Raw genomic sequence first — 22,096 nt, 5'->3', positions numbered from 1 at the left:
TACCAGTCAGCTTACTCAAAACTTCTTCAAGCACGGATTTAATATGCTTTCCCATCTTTAAAGTAGTTTCTGGTAAAAATTTGGGGCATTGCATTCTCTACATCAGACATATTATGTTTGTTTACAGTATGTCAACATGTCACTGATGTTTTATCTCCAGGTGTTCCACCTCCCAGTAAAACTCGTGGGTTCACTGGAAAATTTATTATACTATTGCGTAACATCGAAACAAAAAGTGAATTAAGTGTTGGCATAGTAAAAGGATTAATATCCAACACTCCAGACATGGAAAAGCATTCTGACTGTCTGCATCACGGCTTGGTATGGAAACTCCAATGCACAGATTCACAAGAGGCCACAGAGACTGGTCGACTCAGTGTAGCGGTTAGCATCACGCTATTACAGCACCAGCGACCGGGTTCAATTCCGGCCGCTGTCTGTAAGGAGTTGTACGTTCTCCCCGTGTCTGCGTGGGTTTCCTCCGGGTTCTCTGGTTTCCTCCCACATTCCAAAGACGTACAGGTTAGGAAGTTGTGGGCATGCTATTAAATGGAACATTCTTTTGTAGGGACAGCAGACTATCTGCATAACAAAATCATTCCAAAGGCATACAGGTTAGGAAGTTGTGGGCATGCTATGTTGGTGCTGGAAGCGTGGCGACACTTGCGGGCTGCCCCCAGAACACTCCACGCAAAAGATGCATTTCACTGTGTGTTTCATGTGACTAATAAAGATATCTTACCTTATCTGAGGTACAGCTCTCCCCACCATCAAGGACATCTACAAGAGGCGAACGTCTCAGGAAGGCGACATCCATCAACAGGAACCTCCACCATCCGGGCCGTGCCTCTTCTCGATGCTGCCATTGGGCAGAGGAGGTACAGGAGCTTGGAAAACCCACACCTCAAGGTTCAACAACAGCTTCTTCCCCACTGCCGTCAGGTTCTTGAACCGACCTGAAAAACCCTAATTCTATCTTGGACTATATCTCCCTCAACTTGCACAGATGTCGTTATGTTTAATTTTGTCGTGTAAGTTATGAATAATTTATGATAATTTAAGTTCATGTAATTGATGTGTGTCATGTTTATAATGCACTGCGCTGCTGCTGTAAAAAGCTAAGTTTCATGGCATTTATACCCTGGGTATGTATGCCCATGACAATAAACTTGAACTTCCAGACAATCTGCCGGTCTGGCACCACCAAAGTCTCGAGGATGCCTGATGATTGGAGTTTCACTGTAAGTGGGAACAGAGGTGAATGCAGATGCATCATTGCTCACTGAGGGTATTGGCTGATTTGGCAGGAGACAGAGATCCCAGTGACATGATGTCATAACAACAACCTCTCCCTCAATGTCAGCAGAACAAAAGAGCTGGCCATTGACTACAGGAAGGGGGGTGATGCACACACTCCTGTTTACATCAATGGTGCTGAGGTCGAGAGGGTTGAGAGCTTCAAGTTCCTAGGAGTGCACATCACCAATAGCTTGTCTTGGTCCAATCACGTAGACGCCATGGCCAAGAAAGTTCACCAGCACCTCTACTTCCTCAGGAGACTAAAGAAATTCGGCATGTCCCCTTTGACCCTCACCAATTTGTATCAATGCGCCATAGAAAGCATCCTATCCAGATGCATCATAGCTTGGTATGGCAACTGCTCTGTATGAGACCACAAGAAACTGCAGAGAGTTGTGGACACAGCTCAGTACATCACGGAAACCAGTCTCCCCAGCACACGGATGCTGCCTGACCTGCTGAGTTCCTCCAGCATCATCGTGTTTTTCATCTAGATTCCAGCATCTGCAGTCCTTTGTTTCTCTTTCCCTCCACAGACTCTGTCTACATCTCTCATTGCCGTCAGCAAAGCAGTGACCACACCCACTCTGGACATTCTCTCTTCTCTCTCCCCCTCCCATCGGGCAGAAGATTCAAAAGCCCAAAAGCACGTACCACCAGGCTCAAGGACAGCTTCTACCCCGCTGTTATAAGACTATTCTACAGACCTTTAGTACAATAAGATGACTCCTAACCTCACAACCTACCTCGTCATGGCCGTGCACCTCGTTGTCTGCCTGCACTGCACTTTCTCTGTAACTGTAACACTTTATTCTGCATTCTGCTATTGTTTTCCCTTGTGGCCACTTCAATACACTGACGTGATGAAATGATCTGTATGGATGGCTTGCAAAACAAGGTTTTTCACTGTACCTCGATACATGTGACAATAATAAACCAATTACCGATTTCAGGCAGAAGCTTGCCAAAGGGGTATGCTTTAAGAAGAGTCCTACAGAAAGACAAACTGAGAGATCTGGGGAAAGGAATTCCAGAGCTTAGTATTTAATCAGCGGAAAATTTGACTGGCAGGAAATACGAATGAGAAGGAAGCAATTATTTTGCAGATGAAATTTCATAACAGATCGTATCAGACTTGGAAGAGGAAATTCAAATTAATTTACAACTTCTTGCCTTAGTGGTAAGTTGGTGGGGGCAGCATAGTTAGAGTGAACATAGAACATAGAACAGTACAGCACCAAATAGCCCTTCGCCCACAATGTTGTGCCGACACAGCTAATCCCTCCTACCTACACAATGCCCATATCGCTCCATTTTCCTCTCATTCATGGTGTTCAGTATCTGATTTAATTCAAGTAGAAGCATACTTCATTCAGTTTTCCCCTGCGGTGAATTAGGTTGTTCATCCCCTGCTGTGGGCTTGCACTAAATTGCTTCAATTTCATTCTGACACACGGTATCCAAGCAACAAATCACAGCCTGTGTAACCTGAAATGTAAACTTAGTGAGCTGACTGAAATGCAGTTAAGGTGCAGTCTGATGACTCTCAACCCCAAGGGTGAAGCCATAAACTCATCCCTTTTATTGATCTCCAGGTGCAACTGTGATTTCTAGTCCTCTCTACAATAAAGTTCTTGGCATATTTTATTATCACAGACATAGATGACGTGAAATTTGTTGATTTGCGGCAGCAGTACAGTGCAAAGACATAAAATTACTATAAATTACAAAATAAATAAATAGTGCAAAAAAAAGGAATAACGAGGTAGTGTTCATGGGTTCACGGACCGTTCAGAAATCTGATGGCGGAGGGGAGGAAGCTGTTCCTGAAACATTGAGTGGGGGTCTTCAGGCTCCTGTACCTCCTCCCTGATGGTAGTAACATGAAGAGGGCATGTCCCGGGTGGTGAGGGTCCTTAGTGATGGATGCCGCCTTCTTGAGGCACCGCCTCTTGAAGATGTCCTTGGTGGTGGGGAGGGTTGTGCCTGTGATGGATTTGAACATCTGCAGCCTTTTGTGATTTATGGATTTATGCCATTTATGAGAAGTGTATTGGAACATAATGAAAGGTTCAGAGGGATATAGGCCACACGCAGGCAAAAGGGACTAGCTCAGGTAGACAACTTGGTCAGCATGAATGAGTTGGGCCGAAGGGCCTGTTTCCATGCTGTATAACACTGACTCTAGGCTGTAAAAGATTCACAGGGATGTGGCCAGAACTGGAGGGCTTGAGTTATAAGGAGAGGCTCGATAAGCTGGGGCATCTTTCCCTGGGGTGTAGGAGGTCTAGTCGAGGTATAGATAAGGGGGATGGTCACAGTCTTTTCGCCAGGGTGGGGGAGTCTAAAACAAGAGGGCATAGATTTAAGGTGAGAGGGGAAAGATTTAAAGAGGACACGGGGGGCGACCTTTTCACCCAGAGGGTGGTGGGGATATGGAACGAGCTGCCAGAGGAAGTGGTAGAGATGGGTACAATTACAGTGTTTAGAAGACACTTGGGTAGGTCCATGTTTAGGAAGGGTTTAGAGGGATAAGGGCCAAACACAGGCAAATGGGACTAGCTGAGGTAGACAACCTGGTCAGCACGGATAAGTTGGGCCAAAGGGCCTGTTTGCCGTGCTGTATCACTCTGTGGCTCTGTGACCCAATGATAGAGACGATCAATGATGAATGACAATTTATTTGAATGTTAAGCACTTATACCTACCAAAGATAATTCAACTTATTGGAACGTAATCACATTACAAAAGAGGTCTTAAAGCATTTTAAGGTGGATAAATCCCCAGGGTCTGTCCAAGTGTATCCTAGGGCATTGCGGGAACCCAGGGAAGAAATTGTAGGAACTCTGGCAGAGGTATTTGCACCATCTTTAGCCACGGGTGAGATTCCAGAGAACTGGAAGGTGGCAAATGTTGTGCCTTTTCTTTAAGAAGGGCTGCAAGGACAAGCCAGGGAACTACAGATTGTGATCCAACATCGGTAGTGGGAGAGTTACAGAGGGGATTCTGAAGGACAGGATCTGCCAGATTTGGAAAGGAAAGGACTGATTCAGGATAGTCAGCATGGCTTTGTGGGAGGGAAATTGTGTCACACATATTTGATTGAGTTATTGAAGAGGTGATGAAGAGGATTGAATAGAGCAGGGTTGTAGATGCTGTCCACATGGAATTTAGCAAGACCTTTGACAAGGTTCTGCATGGAATGGACCACATGGTATCCAGGGTAAGTTAGCCAATTGGATGCAAAATTGGCTTGGTAGAAGGAGTCAGAGGGCTGTAGTGGAGGGTCGCTTTCCAGATCGGAGACCTGTAACCAGTGGTGTGCAACAGGGACCAGTGCTGGGTCCACCGGTGTTTGTCATGACATTTACATCAACAATTTGGATGAGGATGTAGTTGGCAAGGTTTCAGGATGACACCAAAATTAGTGGTGAACAGTGAGGAGTGTCATCTAAGGCTACAGCAGGATCTGGATCAACTGGTGAAGTAGGCCAAGGGATGGTAGATGGATTTTAACTCGGAAAGGTCCGAGGTGTTGTATTTTGGTAAGTTACTCCAGGGCAGGACTTTAACAGAAAATGGTGGGGCCCTGGAGAGTGTTGTAGAACAGAGAGATCTCGGGGTACAGGTACATTGTTCCCTGAAAGTGAAGACACAGGTAGACAGGTGGTGAAGAAAGTGTTTGGCACGCCGGCCTTCATCAGTCGGGGCACTGAGTACAGGAGTTGGGATGTCATGTTACAAGTGTACGAGTCGTTGGTGAGACCACACTTGGGGTATTGTGCAGTTCTGGTCGCCCAGCTATAGGAAGGATGTCATTGAGCTGGAAAGGGCGCAGAAAAGAATTCACAAGGAAGATACTGGCACTGTTCGGAATCTGGCTCACAGGGACCCTGGTACCCACACTCATCTGGTTCAATTTCCCACTTTCCCTTGAAGCTTACTGGGTTCAATGGAAACTTATTGTTCCACTATATAACATCTAAAAAAAAGTGAATTAAATGTATGTTGGAGTATTTATAACAGTGACATCCAATAGACCGGAAAATCTGCTAGTCCAGCACCACCAAGAGTGCCAGATTAACAGAGTTTTACTGTTCTCCTGATCATCTCCACAGTACTATGAAGCGCTCTAATAATCTGCTCACTATCGCTCAGCTGGGTTTCAGCAGGACAACCTCATCGTGGCTGTGGTCCAAACATAGCTCAAAGAGCTAAATTCAAAAGGAAGGATGAGGATGCCTGTCCTTAATGTCAAGGCACCGTAGAATGAAGTTTGGCATCAAGGAACCCTGGTAAACTTGAAGTCAATGTGCATTAAAGGGAAAATTCTCCAGTAGTAGGAGAATTCCTTGCACAAAGGCAAGTGGCAGGCACAGTAGTGTAGTGGTTAGCGTAACGCTATTACAACGCCAGCGACCGGGGTTCAATTCCGGCTGCTGCCTGTAAGGAGTTTGTACGTTCTCCCCGTGTGTCTGCGTGGGTTTCCTCTGGGTGCTCCGGTTTCCTCCCACATTCCAAAGACGTATGGGTTAGGAAGTTGTGGGCATGCTATGTTGGCGCCGGAAGCGTGGCAACACTTGTGGGCTGCCCCCCAGAACACTCTACGCAAAAGATGCATTTCACTGTGTGTTTCGATGTACAGGCGACCGATAAAGATACCTTATCTTTTTGCTTATCAGTCACCTCAGCCCCAGGCCACTAATGCAGGAGTTCCTTGGGGCAATGTGCTAGACCCAACCATCTTCAGCTGCTTCATTCCATCAGAAGACCAGATGTGGAGAGGTTTGCTGATGATTGTACGATGTTCAATTCTTTTTGCAGTTGCTAGGTCAATGAATCGGCCCAGCAAAGCCCAGTAATTATCTACTTGTCTGTCAACACCCACAGTCTAGGCTTAAGAAAGGTTACTTCAGGAAAGTACTCGAGAGTATACCATGGAATTAGTGTTAGTCAGTGATGGATACCATCAAGCGCTGATCTACCCTAATCCCCTCTACCCTCTGCCTTGGTGATTGAAATGTTCATCCAGATACTCCCTAAATGTTGTGAGTGTATCTCACCCCACCACCTTCTTAGGCAGGTACGGTTCAGATCAAACTACCCTCTTGGTGAAAGAAATGCTTCCTCACAGATCCTCTCTGAGTCTCTGGTCTTATACATCTCTGCTACGGGGAAATGTTTCCAACTACCTAATGTATGCTTCTCATAATTTTGTATACCTCTATCCAAACCCTCCTTAGCCTCCTCTGCTCCAAGGAAAACAAGCTTAGCCTGTCCAGTCCCTCCTCATAATGGAAACATTCCAACAGTACCTTAGTGATGGGAACCAATATTCAACAGCTAATGAATGACAGCCCGGAAAATGATAGTGATTTCAGGACATCCAATGGAACTGATATCCTACAATGATTGAGGAAATCTACCACTCATAAATCTCTATTAATGGAGTTTGATGATGAAATGATGATTAGTTATTTCCTCTTTGATTACTAACTCTGATGTCTTGCCGACAATAGATGTTAAACTAACTGGCCTGTCGTTCTCTGCCTTCTATCTTCCTCCCTTTATGAACGAGGGAGTCAGATTTTCCAGTCTTCTGGTACATAGAGTCATGGAGTTAAACAGCATGGAACCAGGCCATTCGGCCCAACTCATCCATGCCAACCCAAGTGCCTTGAGCTCATCTCGTTTACTTGTATATGGCCCATATCCCTCAAAACCGTTCCTATCCATGTACCTGCGCAAATGTCTTTTAAAACATTGTAATAGTACCTGCCTCTACCACTTCAATGGCAACTGCAACTGTTCTGTCTGGGACCACAAGAAACCGTAGGGAGTTGTGGACACAGTTCAGCACATCGCGGACACCAGCCTCCCCTCCATGGACTCTGTCTATACTTTTCGCTGCCTTGGTAAAGCAGCCAGCATAATCAAAGACCACACCTACCCTGGACATTCTCTCTTCTCCCCTCTCCCATCAGGCAGAAGATACAAAAACCTGAAAGCACGTACCACCAGGCTCAAGGACAGCTTCTATCCCACTCTTGTAAGACTATTGAACTGTTCCCTAGTACGATAAGATGGACTCTTAACCTCACAATCTACCTCATATGACCTTGCACCTTGTTGTCTACCTGCACTGCACTTTCTCTGTAGCTGTGACACTTTATTCTGCATTCTGTTATTGTTTTACCTTGTGCTACCTCAATGCACTGTGTAATGAATTGATCTGTACGAACGGTATGCAAGACAAGTTTTTCACTGTACCTCGGTACAAGTGACAATAATAAACCAATTCCAATCCCTCTGGCAGCTTGATCCACATCCCCACCACCCTCTGTGTGAAAAACTTGCCCCTCAGTTCACCTTTAAATCTTTCCCCTCTCAGCTTAAACCTATGCCCTCTAGTTTTAGACTCCCCTACCCCAGGAAAAAGACTGACCATTCACCTTATCTCTGCCCCTCATGATTTTTTAAACCTCTATGAGGACACTGCTCAGCATCCTTCGCACCAGGGAAAACAGTCCCAGCCCATCCGACCTCTCTTTATAATTCAAGCCATCAAGCAACATCCTTGTGACCTGCTCACACCTTTAAGGAATCTATTTAGTTTTGAAAAAATATTCACCCCAATGGGTCCACTATCTCTGCAGCCACTTCCTTTAATAACCTTGGGTACAGGCCATTGAATCCTGGTGATTTACCTGTCTTTAGCCGCAGAAGTTTCCCTTGTGATTGGCACTTTTACAAATTCCTCCTGGTTATTTGAAATGTACCCATCCTTTACCTTAGGATATTTGCAGTGTTCTCCACAGTGGAGACTAATGCAAAAAATTGGAAAGGACACGAGGGGTGTTGTTACTATTTGCATTAAATGACGCCAAGACTTGCAGATTTCAATAAAAATCCCAAAAATTTAATAAACCCACCTTATTTTTAATAAACCCACTGTACAAAATTTGCAGCAGATAGCAGCTGTAATTTAAAAAAAATATTTCTACAACTGACCTTGGATATACTACAGGAAACAAGGCAGAAATATTTATTCAACAACATATCAAAAACTATCATTGGTTGTTCCCAGTGAAAATTCCAGGTTAGTCCTTTCCCAGGAATAATGATGCCCAATTTCTCAAGAATACCAGAGGATGTTCAGGCTGGAGTTTCCCTGATTGTACATATTCCATTACAACTAGTTTACTGTCTAGACTACTGGAATAATATGGAAAGAAGCCTCTCAAGGGAAAATATAGGGTGTCTGAATGTCAAAGAGATGACCAGGAAGGTATAATGATGACAGAGTGCACAAATGGGTCAAATTCTGTATTTGTGTACGGTTTCTCTGCTAATTGCTGATTACCACAACTTAAACTTGTTCAGATGCACGAAAATGGACTCTCAAACTTCAGTGTCGGAAGGTATCCTTAGCTGAATGTACCAAATTCATAATTTGGTGGTGTAGCTAATGTTCCGCTTTCAAATTTTGGCTTGTCTGTGCTACAGGCAAAGTTTGGAAGGGGACTGAGTATTACCTTATTGAATACTGAGTACAATTGTCCGAGGATGAATTTCTACCCAGGTTCGTGCTAGGACTCAAGGGGTGATTAAGTGCGACTTCTGTGGAGTAGTGTAGGGGCAGCTGATACTGATGGTGTGGCTGACGCACGGTGGAACTCTCCACAGTGTCTCACAATCTGAGGAAGAGGGTGCAGTTGGCAATAGTGGTGGTGGGAGAGGAGGAGAGAGGGCCTGTGTCTGCAGGAGCCGTCCTCACCCTCCGTTCTTTCCTCTCAGTCCCTCCTGCACCAATGGTTGCTGCTCTGCTTGGTCTCAGTGTGTTCCTACCCTTCCTGCACCAGACTAAGGGGGACCTCCAGAAGATGCCACCTCTCACAATATTGTCAGCTTGGACTGGCACCACGCTTGCTTTCTTTAGGTGAGGTCCTCAGAGGTGTTTTCTTCTCTCCAATGAATGCTGCTCTATAGCTGTTGATCTCTTGAGAAAGTGAGCCATTGTCCTAAGATGTATCAGGGTCCGGCTCCAGTAGCATTGACCGGGAGATGGCGAGTATCCCTGCTTGAAATCAACATGAGCACTGCCTGTGGATATTCCCAACTGAGAAAGGTTGTCAACTGAAGCACGAGCCAATACAAAATACCATCCAACTTCCTCAATGAGTACAAACAGGAGAATCAACTGTTCAACTACCTTTAGATAGTTGACTCCTGCATTGACTTCAGCTCCTTCACACAAGGTGATGTTCTGACCCAAATGCCAGCTAACCTGGTGCTTGGCTTAAATACTTTGTCACAGACATCTCTTTAACCCTCTAATGCCTCCGATGTTCATAGAACCATAGAACAATACGGCACAATACAGGCCCTTCGGCCCACCATGTTGTGCCACCCTTCAAACCACACCTAAGACTATCTAACCCCTTCCTCCCACATATCCCTCCAACTTAAATTCCTCCATATGCTTACCTAACAATCTCTTGAATTTGTCCAATGTATCAGCCTCCACCACCACCCCAGGCAGCGCATTCCATGCACCAACCACTCTCTGGGTGAAAAACCTCCCTCTGACATCACCCTTGAACTTCCCACCCATTACCTTAAAGCCATGCCCTCTTGTTTTGAGTATTGGTGCCCTGGGAAAGAGGCGCTGGCTGTCCACTCTATCTATTCCTCACAATATCTTGTATACCTCTATCATGTCTCCTCTCATCCTCCTTCTCTCCAATGAGAACAGCCCTAGCTCCTTTAATCTCTCCCCATAATCCATACTCTCCAATCCAGGCAGCATCCTGGTAAATCTCCTCTGCACCCTTTCCAACACCTCCACATCCTTCCTATAACGTCGCGACCAGAACTGGACACAGTACTCCAAGTGTGGCCTAACCAGAGTTTTGTAAAGCTGCATCATCACTTCGCGGCTCTTAAACTCGGTCCCCCGACTTATGAAAGCTAACATCCCAGTTAGCAGTCAGCTTATTCCCCCACTGGTAACTGAAGGGGTTCATGCCTCTATTGCAGTAAATGGCAAATCCTAAATCAATGAAACTCAATAATCCTAACTTTCTTAAGGCATTATTTTACAATAAGATAAAAATATAGAACCAGTCAAACAAAAGGCATTGCATTTTGCAATACCTCTTACAGCATCGTTGTTGCATTTGAACAATTATGCTTAGTGCAATTTTAGCACTATCTTAGGGTTGTTGCATTGTATTAGATTTGTTAACATCAGCATGAGTGTGAGTGTGGCAAGAGCAATCTCAGAGGAAAGGTTTTCCTTCCTTATCTTTTAGATCTGAATGTCCCCACAAACCTCTGCATAAATTTTTCAAACTTGTTTTCGTTCTGGGGAGCTGTTTGGTGTGCACGGTTTCCATGAACCATAAATAATCTTGAACCATGGCGTGAGTCATTACCAACTGAGGTATTTCGGTTGCCAGCTAATGGATGTATTGGCAATGGATTCGAAACCTTTTCTTCCCGTGTCGAGTTGCTATTTTGTGGTGTGTACAACTTTTCAAAACGGCTGTAAACTTTCCGCTCATTGGGATTGTACTGTGCCCTTGTGGTGGTGACCTTGGCTTGGGGCTCCTCAGGTTTGGTGTTTACACGAGAAGAGTAGGACTTAGAGGGACTGGAACTTGTACCCTCTTCTTTTATGTGCAACTCTTCTGTGGAAAATCGTGGTGCGGATGCATCTCCCATTGTCCTGAACTCATTCTCGTGCAAGTGGACATCTGAACTTGACAGCACATTTCTATTAGATCGAGTAACTCTTGGAGTGTTCGTGGAGTTTGAAGATATGCTTGCCGTCCGAACCTTTTGCTCATTCCATGCAAACTTTGTTACCTTTCTCTTATTATGATGATCATCCTCAGAGGTCAAAGTATCAGCACTGCCACTCATTTTGCTGGATGCATCTGACCCTCTACTTCTCAGTCCATGATCTCTTTTCTCGTGTGAGATATTGAGGAGAGACTTGATTTTCTCTGAGCTTCTCCTGATAAAAGTTGGATGTTGTTCAAGTGTTTTGCCATTTCTCTCCAAAGGCCAGACTCCTGGAGTTTCATTTCCCTTCGTGTGGTTTAGAGTTGGGATTGATAACGTCCTGCCAACAGAGGAATTAAAAGTTGGCTTGCGCATTGAGCTTTGCTCATTCAATTGTGCTTGGAATCTCTGACTGAAACTATGTTGACGTTGGAGGTTAGAAGATTGATTAAATTCAGCATTGCTTTGAAAAGGTCGCTGTCCCAATCCTGCCTCAGCTGGAACTTTCAAATGTTCCAACGAATTCTGTTTATCTGAGTTGAACAGAGAATGCACACCTTTGTTTGTGGCAAGACCTTGAGGAGTTGTTGACCCTGAATCTGGACCTATAGTTGAAGTAGTTGATTCAGAGTTATGACTGCCAACATACTCCTCTGCCATTAAAGGAGCATTGTACACCAGTGAAGAACGCAACCTGGATTGCAACAGAGTGGGGCTGGTTTTCACTTCTGTCCTGCCCATTAATTCTGAATTTCCTTGCATCCTGTGGCCAGTGGGGTTCTCGCCCCTGTCGATCATGCTGGGAGTAGTATGTTCGTACGGGTCAATGATTGAGTTTGTTTGCGATACAGCAGGATCACTGAGGTAACTTTCAATCCTCCAGTTCCGTAACCCTGCCCTTTTCATACTTTCTAGGGTAGGTAGCTTGTGGTTGGCGGGCAAATGGAGTGTCCTAGGCCCGTGGTAAGTGCTCCGAATGTTGGAGCTTCTTTCAAAAGTTGGCATCATTCTGCCTTGATTCCACTGGTCAAACGTTTTGCCGTGGGAACGGGGTATAAAATCCCCCCGGATCGAAGAGCTAACACTTTCGTTTTCCTCCAGTAAGTTATGACTGCTTCGTTGAAATAAGGGCTTGGGGTTTGTTGATCGACTCAACAAAAGGTAAGGTGATGTTTCTTGCTGCTCGCCAGCATAGCTATGCCTCTTCCAAAAATCACTCTTCTCGTAACCCTGGAGGCGGCTAATTCTATTCGTTGCATCCACCTCATTTGTAATGGGAGGCTTGCCATACAACGTCCGAGTGTTCGATTTGTGACTAATATTATCCCACTCATTTTGTTGTACGTTGCGTCTTCCATAAAACTTTTGGTACAAGGTGTCAAGGGTGTGCCTTGTGGGGTTCATTCTACTGAAGGGCTGCTGCTGGCTGGAAGATGAAGCAATCGATGTCACAGAATGCTGATAGAACTCACGGTTGATACCATTTTGCAAGATTAACGATTTCCTTTTCTCCGCCAGTAGTCCCGAACTTTCTGTTAAAAACATGCTGGGGATGTCTGAGCGGGCGTATAAAGTCCGAAACTCTTCATCATACGATTCCACCAGTTGTCCAGAGATCACCTGCACCATACTGAGGTTTATCTTTTCAAAAGACCACATGAAACTGAAAAAGAATAATTCACCTATTTTAGTTGCACAAAGAACCAGCTCGCTAAACTTCCAAAGGAAAATTAATCAAAGCCAATTCAGAATTGTGTAGCCACGCAAAACTCCGTTAATCCGGCACATTCATGACTTCGGTGAGACCGGATTAGCAAATACTCTGGATTATTGGATGTTCATTTATTAATACTCCGACAAAGTTTTAATTCAAAGCAAAACAAAAACCAAGCTGCTGGAGGAACTCAGCGGGTCAGGCAGCATCTGTGGAGGCAAAGGGATAGAGAAACAAAGGACTGCAGATGCTGGAATCTAGATGAAAAACACGATGATGCTGGAGGGACTCAGCAGGCCAGGCAGCATCCGTGGAGAAAAGCAGGCGGTCAACGTTTCGGGTCGGGACCCTTCTTCAGGCAAAGGGATAGTCAAGGTTTCAGGTCGAGACCCTCCATAGATGCTGCCCGACCCGCTGAGTTCCTTCAGCAGTTTGTTTGCTGCAATGCACAAGATGCAGGTCAGGCAGCATCTACGGAGGGAAATAAACAGTCGACGTTTCGGGTTGAGACCCTTCATCAGGACTGGAAAGGAAGAAGACAGAAGCCAGAATGAGAAGGTGGGGGGAGGGGGAGGAGCACACGCAGGCAGGGGACAGGTGAGTCCAGGTGAGAGGGGGAAGGTAGGTGTGTGGGGGAGGGTGGATGAAAGGGAGTGACGTCAGAAGCTGGGAGCTGACGGGTAGAAGAAGCAAAGGGCCGAAGAAGGAGGAATCCGGTAGGAGAGGGCAGTGGACCATGGAATAAAGGGAAGGAATTTAAGATAGAGGGATATGTGGGAGGAAGGGGTTAGATAGCCTCAGGTGTGGTTTGAAGGTCGGCACAACATGGTGGGCCGAAGGGCCTGTATTGTGCCGTATGGTTCTATGGAGGTGGGGAATAGATGGGCAGGTCATGAGGGTGGGGGAAGAGAAGGGATGAGGGGGCCACAGGAATGAGGGGAGTAGGTTAAGAAAAAGAAGAAAATGGAAAAGAAGGTGAAGGGAAGAGGGGAGGGGGATTGGAATTGGTTTATTATCGTCACTTGTACTGAGGTGCAGTGAAAAACTTGTCTTGCAAACCGATCGTACAGATCAATTCATTACACAGTGCAGTTACATTGAGTTAGTACAGAGTGCATTGATATAGTACAGGTAAAAACAATAACAGTACAGAGTAAAGTGTCACAGCTACAGCGATAGTGCATTGCAATAAGGTGCAAGGTCACAACAAGGTAGATCGTGAGGTCAGAGTCCAGCTCATCGTATAAGGGAACCGTTCAATAGTCTTATCACCGTGGGATAGAAGCTGTCCTTGAGACCGGAAGGTAGAGAAATCGATGTTGAGGCTGTTTGTTTGCTGGTCCAGATTCCAGAATCTGCAGCCTCATGTGTCTCTCAGAGTATTAATTCAGGGAGCCTGGTAATTTTAAAGGGAGTGGGTGAACAGACCAGGTGAGTTTAAAGGGAATGCGGGAGTTGGGGGTCCAGTGAGTGGAAGGCAGCGCTGGATGCTGGACTCCAGTGCGTGGTCGGGGAAAGTAGATTATTATCTAGGAGGAGAGAAAATCCAAAGCACGGAAGTACAAAGGGACTTGGGGGTACTCGTGCAGGATACCTTAAAGGTTAACCACCAGGTCGGATCGGTGGTAAAGAAAGCGAATGCTATGTTGGCATTCATTTCGAGAGGTATAGTGTATAAAAGTAAGGAAGTGTTGATGAGGCTCTACGGGGCACAAGTGAGGCCTCATTTGGAATATTGTGCGCAGTTTTGGGCCCCACATCTTAGGAAGGATGTGTTGACGTTGGAGAGGGTTCAGAGGAGATTTACGAGGATGATTCCAGGAATGAAAGGGCTTACGTATGAGGAGCGTTTGTCGGCTCTTGGACTGTACTCACTGGAGTACAGAAGAATGAGAGGGGACCTCATAGCGACATTTAAAATATTGATAAGAAAGGACAGGGTAGATGTGGTTAGGCTGTTTCCCTTGGTGGGTGAGTCCAGGACCAGAGGGCACAATCTTAGAATTAGAGGGTACAGTTTCAAAACAGAGATGAGGAAAAATTTCTTTAGCCAGAGGGTGGTGAATTTGTGGAACTCCTTGCCACGTACAGCAGTGGAGGCCAGATCAGTGGGGGCGTTCAAGGAGGAGATAGATAGATATCTAAATAGTCAGGATATCAAGGGATATGGGGATAAGGCTGGAAATTGGGATTAGAATAGTTGTTTTTTTTTCTTCTTCTTCTTCCCCCATTCCCCATTCCTCATTTCTATTTCCCTTTTCTTGGAGCAGACTCGATGGGCCGAATGGCCTGCTTCTGCTCCCTTGTCTTGTGATCTTGTGAACCCTGCCACATAAATGGGGAACGAGACAAACATCACCTGGTGAGCCAGGTGTCCAATCATCAGGACTTCCAAGTGGTCGGATGGTGGATTATCAGAATTTTACTGTACATTCTGGTGTTTACTAATGAAGCTCTGTCTGAGGGTGAGCTGTATGGGATGATTTGCTCCCAAGTGCAGAGAACATAGAACAGTACAGCACAGAACAGGCCCTTTGGCCCACAATGTTGTGCCGACATAGCTATTCCCTCCTACCTACAGAATGTCCATATCCCTCCGTTTTCCCATCCAAGCCCCTCTTAAAAGCTCCCAATGAATTTGCCTCCACCACCCTATCAGGCAACGCATTCCAGGCATCCACCACTCTCTCAGTAAAAAATGTACCCCTCACGTCCCTTCTGAAACTACGCCTCTCACCTTAAATGCATGCCCTCTGGTATTGGATCGCTCAATAATGGGAAAAAGATATTGCTTGTCTACCCTATCTATGCCCCTCATCATTTTATACACTTCCAACAGATCACCCCTCAGCCTCCACTGCTCCAGAGAAAAGAGCCCAAGTTTGTCCAGCCTCTCCTGATAGCACATGCCCTCTAATCCAGGCAGCATCCTAGTAAGCCTCCTCTGCACCCTCTCTGGAGCCTCGACATCCTTCCTGTAGTGAGGTGACCAGAATTGCATGCAATACTCTAAATGCGGCCTAACCAGAGTTCTACAGAGATTCATCATAACTTCTTGACTCCTGTACTCAATATCTCGATTAATGAAAGCAAGCATTCCATAAGCCTTCTTAACCTACCTGCGCAGCCACTTTCAGTGAGCCATGGATTTGCAACCGAAGGTGTCTCTGCTCTTCAATACTGTTAAGGGTCTTGCCCTTAAGAGTGCACTGCCTCTTGACATTAGTCCTACCAAGGTGCAACACCTCACATTTATCCGGGTTAAACTCCATCTGCCATTTCTCTGCCCACATCGGCAGCTGATTTATATCCCGCTGTATCCATCGCCAGTCTTCTACACTATTCACAACTCCACCAATCTTGGTATCATCTGCAAATTTACCAACCCACCCATCAACATACTCATCCAGGCCAGTTATGCTTGTATTATTTAAGGACTCTATCTGAACCCTTAATCCGTGCTAATAGTCTGCTTTTTCTTAATCTGTCTAAAAAAGTATGATTACATTGCTTGAGCAATGTCATAAGCTAATAACCTAGCCAATACATAGCCATGGTATTAACTATTAATGGCAATGCAGATAATTGCAGGACAGTCTCACAGCTGGTAGAGCCACTGCCTCACTGTGCTGGAGACCCGGGTTCAATCCTGACCTCCAGTGCTGTCTGTGTGGAGTTTGCACATTCTCCCTGTGATCGTGTGGGTTTCAGCTGGGTGCTCCGGTTTCCTCCCACATCCCGAAGACCCGCAGGTTGGTGGGTTAATTGGCCACTGTAAATTGCCCCCAGTGTGTGGGTGGGCAGGAGAATCTGGGGGGGTGGGGGAGGGGGAGTTGATGGGGATGTGGGGAGAATGAAAAATGGGATTAACGTAGGATGAGCATAAATGGATGGTTGGTGGTCAACATGGACATGGTGTGCTGAAGGGTTTGTTTCCATGCTCTGTGATCCTATGACTCGACAGAGGGATATAAGGCAGGCACGGTAGTGTAGCAGTTAGCGTAACACTATTACAGCGCCAGCGATCCGGGTTCAATTCCGCCCGCTGTCTGTAAGGAGTTTGTACGTTCTCCCCGTGTCTGCGGGAGTTTCCTCTGGGTGTTCTGGTGTCCTCTCACATTCCAAAGACGTACAGGTTAGGAAGTTGTGGGCGTGCTATGTTGGCGCCAGAAGCGTGGCGACACTTGCGGGCTGCCCCCAGAACACTCTACGCAAAAGATGCATTTCACTGTGTGTTTCGATGTACATGTGAATAATAAAGAAATCTTATCTTATCTATCTTATAGCACAGAAATAGACCCAAACTCGAACCTGCAGTGCTCTCTGCAATCATTAGAACTGTGAGGCAACGGTTCTACTCTCTGCACCACACACCGGCCGATCAGTTCATCTGATTCATTCTATGTTCATGCACCTCTTCCAGCCCAATATTATCTCAACCAATGAGCACAGGCTTCTATTCCTTTCTCCCTCATGTTTATCTAACAACCGCTTAAGCTTATCGCTTGAAGTTGATCACCTCAATTGCTATTTAGTGAAAGCAAGCTCCACATTCTAACCAGCCTTTGGATAAGGATGCTCCATCTGAATTATTCATTGGATTTACTGGTGCTATCTACTGAAACTGAAAACCTACCTGTATGTTCCATATACCACTGTCTTACAATCTACCAGAAGGAATTTCTCCATCATCTTTCCATGGAACTTGCTTCCTGATCTGCAAAGGTAATCCAATCCCTTGACTGTTCGGATCCGGATGTTCTGTGGAAAGAAGATTGGGTTGAAATTAGAAATTGCTTCAATCCAGCAGGAAAGGATAAAGGGCCAAAATGAAATTGCCCATTAGTTTTATTAGTAATATCAATAAATGTAAACTTTAAAACAAAATATCCTTTATTTAAGTGTCTGTGAGCACACTGACTGTGTCTATCATATGCTATTAGAGTGTATCCAATATTATTTGAATGTGATTGTAAGAAATAAGCACTTTTTAAACATTGGGATAATTTTACTTTGACTGGAACAGCTTATATTCAAAAGGTATCTGGCTACTTTAATGCTTTCTCAGCATCTCACCCCCCACACTTGTTCTACAAAACTCACACCATCCCTCCTCATATTAGGCTCTGTTCCCCTGCACCTGGTGACCCACACTGGCTCTTGTGTTAAAGACCTGTTCCTTGTTTCCAAGTCAAGCCACAGTCTCAGCCCATCACGTCCTCGGCGAATTCTTCCAGCCCGACTATCCTCCAGGCTACTTGTCCCTCTCCAATTCTGACCTTTCACACTTCTCTGTTTATAATCACCTCACCAATGGTGGTAAGTCTTCAGCTACAAAGCTCTTAAGTCCTAGAGTTCCTTTCCTATTAATTCTGAGTTGGATATACAGAAGGCAGGGTGAGGGGAGGTGGGAGTGGGAGGGCTCTTTAACTCTGAGTGAGTCTGTGTGGGGGATCTTTAATTCAGTTTGGTTCTTTACAGGGGCTATTTAACTCTGAGTGAGTTCCCTCCCTGTATCTGTCTGTCTTTCTCTCCTTTTCAAAGACATTCACTAAAATCTACCTCTGCTATCATGCTGAGTATATCCCAAAGTTCCTGACAACTAATGGAGACTCATTAAGTGTACTGATATTCTGTAGCAGGGATAATTGATCTTCAATGGGAAAACAACTTACATATATAGGATCTTTATTAGTCACATGTATATGGAAACACACAGTGAAAATGCATCTGTTGCGTGGAGTGTTCTCAGGGCAGCCCGTAAGTGTCGCCACGCTTCCGGCGCCAACATAGTATGCCCACAACTTCCTAACCTGTACGTCTTTGGACTGTGGGAGGAAACCAGAGCACCCGGAGGAAACCCACGCAGACACGGGCAGAACATACAGACTCCTTACAGACAGCAGCCGGAATTGAACCCAGGTCACTGGCGTTGTAAAGCATTATGCTAACCGCTACACTACCGTACTTTTGCTTGTGTGAAGTATAATCCCGATCACCTTCAGCTTTGCCAGGGGACGATGCCCCTGGAATTGAAGGCTTTTGTCCATGTTTGGAGCAAGATAGTGAAGAGATCAGATGACAAGTGGTCCTGGTGAGTTGTGGCAGCCAATATTCATCCAGCTTGCTCCCACAAGTTGCGGCGTGATAATGACCACATGATCTGCTTATATGTTGATTGAAGGGTAAATGTTGGCAGTGACACTGGGGGTAACCCTCTGCCTGTTCTTCCAGTAATGCTACACAATCCTTTAAATCCTCCTAATAGGTCTGACATCTGTGCAAAAAGTCAGTGCCTTCGACACTACTGATTTAACAGCCTCGGTTATGAGCTCAAGTCTCCGGAATGGGACTTGAACCACAATCTTCCAATTCAGAGTGAAAGCGTCACCAACTGAGACACAGCAAAGCCCATAAAACACTGAAAGCAACCATTCAACCCATTGGATTCATGCCAGCTCCCAGCAGAATGAATCCCGTCAGCCCATTCCCCTCTCTTTCTTCCCCTGTAGCCCTGCATCTTATTCCCCCTCCCACACACCTGTCAAGACCCCTTGGATTCTTTTTGGCATCGACCTACTAAGTGGGAGTTTACAGAAGCCAATTAACTCACCAGCTCATTTTAGGGATGTAGGAGGAAATTAGAGTATCCGGAGGTCAGGATTAAACCCCTGTGAAGCAACAGCTCTGCATAGCTGTGCCACAATGCCATCCGGGTTTCCAGCACTCCTGCTCAGCTACTTTTCATCACCTCTTTTGTGTTCAGTGGAATGAACCAACTTGTGTAGACATCTGCACCAATGATGCTGGGAAGCTTGACACATCAATGCAGTCAGTCACGCAGCAGATCTATTTAAGATTCTCACAAGGACTTCGGACCTGTCTCCTGAACTCAAAAGGTCTACATAATGGTTGAGACTCAATGATGTTTTGGAGCATCATTGTGAAGCATATCTAGTAGGCCCCCAGTGGAGTATACACCTTCGTACGTGGAACCACTGGGCTCTGCTACTTTAATGTTTAGGATGTAGGTAGCCTTGAAATATTGCAAGATTGGTCCCAATTCTGAAATATGCTGGGATGGTGTCTGTCACCTTTTTGTAGATTATCCATGGCACCACAGATCCCAGCTAGAGCAAATGGGACACGGGAACAGCAATAGACCATGTAGCTCCTAGACCCTGTTCCACCATTCATTTGGATCACGACTGATCCATGTCTTAACTCCAATCATCCATCTGGATGCTGCATCTCTTAAAATTCTTGTTTAACTATTTCAGATTCAGAAGTTTCAATGTTTGGTAGGGTGGGTTTGAGAGTGGGTCTCAGATTGCATTAAGATTTATTTTGGGGGAAGTGTAAATAATATGCTTGCTTTACCTGGTACTGATAATGGACGACAACATCAGTGGGAATGTTGTCGTCCATTATCAGTACCAGGTAAAGCAAGCATATTATTTACACTTCCCCCAAAATAAATCTTAATGCAATCTGAAATACCTACTATTACAAAAGCAAAATAGTGTGGGTTCATTGTGGGGACACTAATTTCAGAAAGTCACAAAAAAGCATGCTGTAGGAAGACAAAAGATGAAACTTCTGGAAATGTTCTATCAGTCAGGCAGCAGCTGTGAAGGGAATAACAGGGTTAATGTTTCAGACTGGCACTGATGGAAGCGTTAACTTTCAACCAATGTCGTACGGAAGTAATGAGAGGCAACCCGATCTCAGAGAAAGATTACTAGACCTGGAATGGGTAGTTTGCCTTATCAGCCAAGATTAGGCAGGATAGGCTTGTAACTGCTAAAGTTTAGGAGCATGAAAGGGTCTTGATTAAACATATAAGCTCCTGAGGGATTTGACAGAGTGCATCAAGAGAAGTTGTTTCCTCTTGTGGGAGAATTTAGAACTTTGGGTCACTGTAAAAATAAGGGGTCACCCATGTAAACTGAAGTGATATTTTTTTCTCTCAGAGGGTCAAAAGACTTTGGAACTCTCTTCCCCAGTGGAAGCAGGGTCTTTGGTATTGGTATTGGTTTATTATTGTCATTTGTACCAAGGTACAGTGAAAAACTTGTCTTGTATACTGATTGTACGGGTCAATTCATTACACAGTGCAGTTACATTGAGTTAGTACAGAGTGCTTTGATGTAGTACAGGTAAAAACAATAACAGTACAGAGTAAAGTGTCACAGCTACAGAAAAAGTGCAGTGCAATAAGGTGCAAGGTCACAACAAGGTAGATCGTGAGGTCGTAGTCCATCTCATTGTATAAGGGAACCGTTCAATAGTCTTATCACAGTGGGGTAGAAGCTGTCCTGTATCTTCTACCTGATGGAAGAGGAGAGAAGAGAGAATGTCCCAGGTGGTTGGGGTCTTTGATTATGTTGGCTGCTACACCAAGACAATGAGATGGAAAGACAGAGTCCAAGGAGGGGAGGCTGGTGTCCGTGATGCACTGGGCTGTGTCCATAACTCTCTGCAGCTTCTTGCGGTCCTGGGCAGAGCAGTTGCCGTACCAAGTCGTGATGCATCCAGCAGCTGGATGACCTTCGGTTGGTTAGGGAGAGCGAGCAGGAGATAGACAGGAGTTATAAAGAATATGTAGACAGCACCTCAGTGGCGGTCCCCCTCAAAAACCGATATCTCATTTTAGATTCGGTTGGAGAGGATGACTTCATAGAGGAAGACCTCAGCAGCCAGGACTTTGGCACCGTGTCTGGTACTGTGGTCCAGCAGAGGAAGCGACATGCAGTGATTATTGGGGATTCGATAGTAAGGGGTACGGATAGCAGATTCTGCGATACCGACAATGAGTCTCGGATGGTGTGTTGCCTCCCTGGTGCCAGGGTACGGGATATCACAGACCGTGTCGAGAATATTCTGAGAGGGGAGGGTGAGCAGCCAGAAGTCTTGGTACATGTAGGTACCAATGATGTAGGTAGAAAAAGAGAAGAGGTCCTGAAGGAGAAATACAAGGCATTAGGGAGAAGGTTGAGAAGTAGGACCTCAAGGGTAGTAATCTCAGGACTACTACCCATGCCGCGTGTCAATGATAGGAAGAATAGAAAGCTCTGGCAGTTAAATGCGTGGCTGAGTGACTGGTGCAAGGGGCAGGGCTTCAGATTCTTGGATACCTGGGACCTTTTTTGGGGGAGGCAAGACCTATTTGCTAAGGATGGGTTGCACCTAAACTCCAAAGGGTCCAATATCCTGGCGGGAATGTTTAATTTAGTTGTAGGGGAGGGTTTAAACTGATCTGGCAGGGGGATGGTAACCAGGATGCTAGGTTAC

The 22,096-nt window shown here is 45.5% G+C and overlaps 1 protein-coding gene across 1 annotated transcript in view; it reads right to left on the bottom strand.

The window, feature by feature from the left end:
• Positions 1 to 6,549: 6,549 nt before the first annotated feature.
• The window catches only part of fam83b (family with sequence similarity 83 member B), a 49,219-nt gene continuing 33,672 nt past the window's right edge, over positions 6,550 to 22,096 (bottom strand). Inside the window, exons 4-5 of the mRNA XM_052024378.1 lie at positions 17,439 to 17,563; positions 6,550 to 12,751 (exon numbers count right to left, since the gene is read on the bottom strand). Coding sequence (XP_051880338.1) covers positions 10,603 to 12,751; positions 17,439 to 17,563 — 2,274 coding nt within the window. The 3' untranslated portion in view covers positions 6,550 to 10,602. The remainder of the gene's footprint in view (positions 12,752 to 17,438; positions 17,564 to 22,096) is intronic.

The sequence above is a fragment of the Pristis pectinata genome, chromosome 10 (assembly GCF_009764475.1).
Source record: "Pristis pectinata isolate sPriPec2 chromosome 10, sPriPec2.1.pri, whole genome shotgun sequence".
Taxonomy (NCBI): Eukaryota; Metazoa; Chordata; class Chondrichthyes; order Rhinopristiformes; family Pristidae; genus Pristis; species Pristis pectinata.
The sequence above is the reverse complement of the archived record's forward strand: the minus strand, read 5'-3'. Positions and strand labels throughout refer to the sequence as shown.